General features: G+C 40.2%; 1 protein-coding gene across 1 annotated transcript in view; it reads left to right on the forward strand.

Annotated features, from left to right (window-relative positions):
• Positions 1-3,989: 3,989 nt before the first annotated feature.
• LOC138351735 (foot protein 1 variant 2-like) overlaps positions 3,990-8,560 on the forward strand; it is an 18,677-nt gene continuing 14,106 nt past the window's right edge. The window contains exon 1 of the mRNA XM_069303766.1: positions 3,990-4,235. Within this exon, the coding sequence (XP_069159867.1) occupies positions 3,990-4,235 (246 nt within the window). The remainder of the gene's footprint in view (positions 4,236-8,560) is intronic.

Consider the following 8,560-nt stretch of genomic DNA (forward strand, 5'->3'; position numbering starts at 1 on the left):
AACGAATCTTCTCATTGCATTAACTGGCATAATAATTCTGACGCAGTTCAATCATTACATTAATGACGGATTGACTCAACATTCAGCTACACCCCAATAATAACTCATGTTGCATAATTATATGTTTTGGAGTCTGTTGCATAATGATATATGATTGTCATTTATTTTATATATGGTTATTTTTTCCCTTAGTTATGGTAAATTATATTAATTATTGATTTTCGTTCGTAAATCATTGTAAATTGGTGATGTTATGTGGTGTTGGACATCACTCCAGCATGCTGGGAGATGGGGGATGTTGTGAGGGTGTTGATGTTGTGAGGGCGTTGATGCCGTGAGTGTGTTGATGCCGTGAGGGCGTTGATATTGTGAGGGCATTGATGTCGTGAGGACGTTGGTGGAATCGATGATAGTAACAGCCACTGTATCCCATTGAAACAAGGTAGTAATTGGCAAACGACTGTTTTTATATTGCTGTTAACCTCGGGGTGAACACCGCTATGTTGCTGTTATCCTCGGGGTGAACAACGCTATGTTGCTATCATGTTGGGGTGAGCACCGTGCCGGTTATGTTGCTGTAATGGGGAAGCAGGTGTCATTTTGCTTATGTTCTTATGGTAAAATGAATGCAATATAAGGTTGAATGGTATAATGATCACTTAAGTTGGATATATTGTTCTGGTGCTGTTGTAAGATGAACCAAATGAAGCGTCGCGTTACGTTGTTATAACGTAAGATAAACACCAAATGGTGTTTGTATGAACTTAATATATTCTGTGTGTGTATGTGTGTATGTGTGTGTGTGTGTGTGTGTGTGTGTGTGTGTGTGTGTGTGTGTGTGTGTGTGTGTGTGTGTGTGTGTGTGTGTGTGTGTGTGTGTGTGTGTGTGTGTTTGCGTCTTCTTGTTCGGTCTCTCACTAAGAACACGTGTCAGTATGTCTTTATAATTAATAAAATATACAAATAATAAAATAATTCGTCATTAGTTTTTTTTTAACTATTGGAAGATCTAAAGATTTCTGTTGCTATGAGCATAGTATGATTATTAGAAAATTTATGTAAATTTTTCCGAGATCAGTGCATAATATTTCGTATTGCTCTAAATAAAACATTAATTATTTTCTAAATATTTATTAAAGTGTGGCTAGCGGCCAGTGTCAGGCATGAACGTATTACGTTATTCCCTCTGGAATTCTGGCGACCCCGAACCAACCATGTTGGGCACGTACCCAACAGGAATTAGCATTCAAACTTACTTACATAAAGGCTGGGGGTAGGAGAATACAATATTTACCGGCGCACTTGGGAGTCTAACAAGGCTCCCACGGGTGCTGCATATCCTCTTCTTCGAGGCTTGAGGGTGAGGGTCGCATCAGCCAAAGGTGGTACCACCTTTTTTTTTTCTCTCTCTCTCTCTCTCTCTCTCTCTCTCTCTCTCTCTCTCTCTCTCTCTCTCTCTCTCTCTCTCTCTCTCTCTCTCTCTCTCTCTCTCTCTCTCTCTCTCTCTCTGGTCCCCAGGACTATATGCGACTGAAAACTCACACCCCAGAAGTGACTCGAACCCATACTCCCAGGAGCAACGCAACTGGTAACTACAGGGCGCCTTAATCCGCTTGACCATCACGGCCGGACAAAAGGAAGTGGTAGCCGAAGCTATTTGAACCACTTCCCCGCTGGCAACTCGGATGGTAATCTTGGTTTTCAGTCGCATATAGTCCTGGGGACCATTCAGGCTTGTTCGCATTTGTGTTCCTCACGTGTGCCCCAAAGAATGAGGTGATTTGGTGAAATGCTATGCCCAAGATTACCATCCGAGTTGCCGGCGGGGAAGTGGTTCAAATAGCTTCGGCTACCACTTCCTTTTGTCCGGCCGTGATGGTCAAGCGGATTAAGGCGCCCTGTAGTTACCAGTTGCGTTGCTCCTGGGAGTATGGGTTCGAGTCACTTCTGGGGTGTGAGTTTTCAGTCGCATATAGTCCTGGGGACCATTCAGGCTTGTTCGCATATATATATATATATATATATATATATATATATATATATATATATATATATATATATATATATATATATATATAAATATGGGTTTGGACCCTATACCTATCCCGTAGATAGTAGTGCGCCCTTAAAAAAAAAAGATCCTCTGGGAATTAGGGATATATAACTGCTAAATTATGCCAAAGACATAACAATTAAATGTTTTTTTTTGTTGCTGAAGCATTTTCTATTTTGAGCAGCTGGAGGTGCTTGGAAAAATGTGTAAAATCTCATTTAGATAAAACGTGGCCTTAAAAAATATTGCTTATTTCCCATGTTTTATCAGAAGAGAATGCTAGTCAGATCCCCTTGAAAATGAACTTCTTGGGTAATTTCTGGCCCAAGTAGGAACCAAGAAAAATGGCTTATAAGCGACCATGCTAAGTAATCCCTGTTGAGGTAAGAGCCACAAAGGAAAGTTTGTAAGTGGCTTTTGAAAACCAAGGCGCCTAAGTACACACCTTCCATTAGTAGTGATACATGAGTTTCCGGCCTAAATGGGGGAATTACCAGGCTAACAATGGAGTGAGAGAGAGAGAGAGAGAGAGAGAGAGAGAGAGAGAGAGAGAGAGAGAGAGAGAGAGAGAGAGAGAGAGAGAGAGAGAGAGAGAGAGAGAGAGAGAGAGAGAGAGAGAGAGAGAGAGAGGGAGAGAGAGAGAGAGAGAGGAGGCTCAGAGTAAAGCAGTCATTAGTCCACTGCTCGTACAATTCCACGGTTCGGGTTCGATACGACGTGTTGGGCAGAATTCCGAGCGGATATTTAGTGTAGTGGTCCTGTCTGCAATTGTGTCTGTGTGTTACATATGTCTATGTTCCCATGTGTCTGTATCTTCCCATATGTCTAAAAATGTTCCTGCAGCTCTCGGTACAATGTATTATAAAATTTATTTACGTTCGTTTCCGTATATATATATATATATATATATATATATATATATATATATATATATATATATATATATATATATATATATATATATATATATATATAAACAAACGAGCCGAAGGAATGGGAGGAAATATTCGCCCCTTCCCCCCCCCCCTGTACGTGTGGTTATAAAAAAATAAAGCACTAAAAGAAGAAGTCGTGAAAGCCACCTCCATCCACAACTTTATAGTCAGAATAGTAACACGGTTAGATAGGTACCGTTAGATAAGTGCTGTTAGATAAGTACCGTTAGAAAAGTATGTCATATAAATAATGCCAAAACTCGTACAGCAGAAGCCTAGTAAAATATGTCAATTCATGTAAAAAATATCTAGGTATTTTTTTCACATTATCATTATTTCGGTTTAGAAAAACGCTGATTTGCATGTTTTTTTTTTTTTACATCAGTAGCAGGTAATTGCATTTAAATTCCAACCCAAAATAATGACACGATACAAATAGCTAGAAGATACAGATACCGATACGATGGCACTACGATACCAATACCGATACGATCTATCAATATATGAAAATCGATACGATACCATTAGTGACACGGAACCAATGCGGTTTCACAAACGATACGATAGAAATAACAATACTGTAGGAATGCAGATACGTTACCAATATTGATACGAAAGCAACGTATTGCAATTTTTGTGTAAACTCTTGAATATTTACCTGTTAAATTGGTCAATAAAGTAAATATCCAGGTAAAACCCAAAGTCATGAATATCAAATGAGATACTGTAAATTAACATCATGTCAGTATTGTTATTATGATCAATGCCGTCAGTAGTACCACGTTTAATACTGATAATAATTTTTAGATTATAATTACTGCAGCTTTATCTACTGATAATAAAGCGACTGCTGCAACCCCCTCTTCTGCGCTACTGAAACTATTAAACTACGATTACTTTTACTACTAGTAGTGGTAGTAGTAGTAGTAGTAGTAGTAGTAGTAGTAGTAGTAGTAGTAGTAGTAGTAGTAGTAGTAGGCATCCATCAGTCTCGGGAGACTATGGAGTTCCGCTCTGGTTGTCGGTCTGGAGTGGCCTCTCCAGGGCGCGAGGCCAGGATAGGTCGATATGGGGAAAAAGCTGTCACCCATGCAGCAGGTCTCCTCCTCTTCACTACGCCGAAAGTCTCCAATGGAAAAGCTAACGCCAATACGATTGGTTCCAGCGCCGTCGCAGGAACTGCCAGAACGATGTTGAAGGCAACAACGAACTGCTCTAGAGGCTCCAGCTCCGAAGTTAACCTCGAAGTTGGTAAAAGAAGTCACAGGGACTCCAACCCCGGAGACCGCCGTGGTCGTGGCCGGAGAAGAACCACCCCAGCAAGGGCAAGAACGACCCCAGCCTCCTGAAGCAGAGCCTGGGGGGCCGCACGAGCCCCAGGAGGTGGACGTCCCGGTCCCGCACCTACGGGTTCCAGACAGAGATCATCACAGCCCTCTTTCACCCGAGGCCGGCTTCCTGCATGACCCAGCAGAAGGAATCACAATAAAATTAATAGTAACAATGCCTCAGACTTATTTAAAATAATTAGTAAAGATAAGCGTCTTTCATCTAGTGATTACTTCATCACACTCTCCAAACACAGAAAAAGATAACTCCAAACTTATCATCTCAACAACTCCCTCCTTCGATTGATTCATGGATTGATGAAGATTAAGCCACCCAGGAGGTGGCACGGGCATGAATAGCCCGTAATCCTTCTTTCAAGAAGAACACTCTTAAATAGAGGTACGCCATCCTAAATAAACATTGCCCTTGCACGAACATTGCAATTGGTGACGCACTCGCTTTATCCAAAATACGCCAACTTACGGAACTAATTTTAGCAACACGTTGGCAACCGATGCATTCCATCCCTGCAACACTTCAAATATCTTGTCAATAAATGGATATTAACACAAACAGGTGTTTAATAAACCATATATTTATAGCACAACATGTGCAGGTCTCACTTTCAGCAACCAAATGCGTAATTATATATATATATATATATATATATATATATATATATATATATATATATATATATATATATATATATATATACATATATATATATATATATATATATATATATATATATATATATATATATATATATATATATATATATATATATATATATATATATATAACTATTTCAGTTGCATATTGTCCTGGGGACCATTCAGGCTTGTTCGCATTTGTGTTCCTCACGTGTGCCCCAAAGAATGAGGTGATTTGGTAAAATGCTATGCCCAAGATTACCATCCGAGTGCCGGCGGTGGGGTGGTTCAAATAGCTTCGGCTATCACCTCATTTTGTCCGGTCGTGATGGTCAAGTGGATTAAGGCGTCTTGTACATACCAGTTGCGTTGCTCCTGGGAGTATGGGTTCGAGTCACTTCTGGGGTGTGAGTTTTCAGTTGCATATTGTCCTGGGGACCATTCAGGCTTGTTCGTATATATATATATATATATATATATATATATATATATATATATATATATATATATATATATATATATATATATATATATATATATATATATATATATATATATATATATATATATATATATACTTTCTCTAATAAAAACGATTAAATAAATTTCTAATTGATCGTATATACAAATTTATTTTTGAAACAAAATTCCTAATTATATTTGCTTTTAATCGTCCAAGGAGAAAGAAATGGAAGGGGTAAAATAGAAGAGGTGAAGAACGCGGAATTAGTGAAGAACGCGGAATTAGTGAAGAACGACAGAGACTTAGGAGATGAGAAAAGGGAGATATATAGGCAGGGTAAAGGAACGAAGCACAGCAGCAACAGAAGCAACAGAAGGCGCCGAAGCTTAACGGGAGACAGATAATGAACAGTATCCTGGGTATCGTTAACAAGAAGTGAAGCTGTGTAAGAATTGTGTGGAAGAAAGAAAACCATATTTACTGAGGTAAACATCATGGGGAAAAAAGTGAGGGAAAACATTATGGGAAGAAAGTGAGTGATACCTTAAGCTTAGACAAAATTATCTCATGCGTAGGAAAATGACCCCACGCTTATGAAAGTGAGATGATTGTGACCTCAATGCTTAGGAAAGTTACACAAAAGTGACACAAATGATTACAAAAGTGAGACAAAAGTGATTTCCACACTTTTTTTTTTTTTTTTTTTTTTTTTTTTTTTTTGAGATATATACAAGAGTTGTTACATTCTTGTAGAGCCACTAGTACGCGTAGCGTTTCGGGCAGGTCCCTGGAATACGATCCCCGCCGCGAAGAATCGTTGTTACAACCAAGTACACATTTTACTGTTGAGTTAAACAGAGGCTACAGTTAAGGAATTGCGCCCAGTAAATCCTCCCCGGCCAGGATTCGAACCCATGACAAAGCGCCCGCGGAACGCCAGGCGAGTGTCTTACCACTACACCACGGAGACTGCTAAACTTGGAACGGTGAAGTGAAAGGTACCCCAATACTTACTAAAGTGGTCCCTCCTAGGGGCCTCGTAGCCTGGTGGATAGCGCGCAGGACTCGTAATTCTGTGGCGCGGGTTCGATTCCCGCACGAGGCAGAAACAAATGGGCAAAGTTTCTTTCACCCTGAATGCCCCTGTTACCTAGCAGTAAATAGGTACCTGGGAGTTAGTCAGCTGTCACGGGCTGCTTCCTGGGGGTGGAGGCCTGGTCGAGGACCGGGCCGCTGGGACACTAAAGCCCCGAAATCATCTCAAGATAATCTCAAGATATACCGTACACTAAGTAAAGTTAGACTAAAATGTTGCCAGCTCTGGACAAATAAATTAAAGTGTTTTCATATCTGAAATGAAAAGAGAGCGAGTTCAGTGTACTCAGTTCTACTTACCCAGTTGTGCTTGCGGGGGTTGAGCTCTGGCTCTTTGGTCCCGCCTCTCAATCGTCAATCAACTGATGTACAGATTCCTGAGCCTACTGGGCTCTATCATATATACATTTGAAACTGTGTATGGAGTCACCCTCTACCACATCACTGCCTTATGCATTCCACTTGTTTACTACTCTAACACTGAAAAAGTTCTTTCTAACATCCCTGCTGTATGTGTGTGTGTTTCTGTGTGAATTCACCTATAGGGGCTTCTAAGACAAGCATCAGCTCTTAGGCTCCTCCACCTTTATAAGCGCGCGCACACACACACACACACACACACACACACACACACACAATGGAAAATGTTTGAGTCGAACGGCACTATTTCGAACAGAGATTAATGCGCACCACATACCGCCTTAGCATAAGGATCCAAAAAAAAATCCCGAACGCATTTCTGCGCCAATGAGCCAGTAAAAAGAGCGCATGGAGGCTGACGTCGCAATACAGATACGCATTTCTTGTAGTCCAAAAATACGCTAGAGCGAATAATCGTTCACCAGAAAAAAGTTGAATCAACGCATGTTCATAGCGACTTTGGCACGAGAATCACTTTTTTTTCTGTTGTTAAAGTGGTCACACGGGACGCATGCGCTCTCCGAACACGATGGTTCAACAGAAGAACTTTGCCCTGTAGTAATCAACGCCTCCCTCCGAAATTCCTGTGAAATTGCAAGAGTACGCGTGATATATCTCACGATGAATTCAGTATTAACTTCGTATTCGCAGAGTTAGAGAGAGAGAGAGAGAGAGAGAGAGAGAGAGAGAGAGAGAGAGAGAGAGAGAGAGAGAGAGAGAGAGAGAGAGAGAGAGAGAGAGAGAGAGAGAGAGAGAGAGAGAGAGAGAGAGAGAGAGAGAGAGAGAGAGAGAGGATACAGATAATGGTTTGGGGTGTTCATACTTGACATAATACATGGGCTAATGATTGTATGAGAACTGAATTAGCCAATTACCAAAGGCTAATTACACCTATTACCAAAGGTGTAAATAGGACAAGGTCAGAAGGGAAATATAGTCCCCATTTCTAACAGCCCATTAAGTATTCTGTAATGAGTGCTTAATACATATGAGTTATGTATATGTGTTTATATGTACATGCAGTGTATATGATGCACTCACAAGTAACAAAACAGACAACTTGGACGATTTACAAAAGCAAGGTAATGACACGCAATTTTTCACTCGAGTAGGTTCCTCCTTAAAATCGTGGGTCCGTGCCTATTGTCCCACATGCCCCTCCCTCCCCCCCTTTTGTCTCAGTCCAGCCCTGAATAGCAGTGGAAGTAGCAAATGGCAGAATGGGTAGTAATTGCACTAACAGAAGTTGTAATATCAGTGGAAAGTGTATTAGTAATAATTTTAACAATAATAAAAGACTTACGAAGTTGCCAAAGAAACCGATTATCAGAAAAAAAATTATTTTCAGGTATCACCACGAATACAAAATGAAGTTATTCAGTTAAATGAGTACCCGAGGATAGTTACGCAGCCTAGTGGTGCACAATTACCTTACGAACGACCGAGATGTATGACTGAAGTGTATGCATGGCCCTGCAACTAATGATGAATAACATAAGCATAGTCATTTTAGCTCGACTCGCATGTCGCAAATAATATGCTTGAAAACTTGTAATTCTTCAAGGAAATCTAAGAATTGCTGTAAAAGTATATGTGGTCACACGTGAGT

The sequence above is a fragment of the Procambarus clarkii genome, chromosome 5, assembly GCF_040958095.1.
Source record: "Procambarus clarkii isolate CNS0578487 chromosome 5, FALCON_Pclarkii_2.0, whole genome shotgun sequence".
NCBI lineage: Eukaryota > Metazoa > Arthropoda > Malacostraca > Decapoda > Cambaridae > Procambarus > Procambarus clarkii.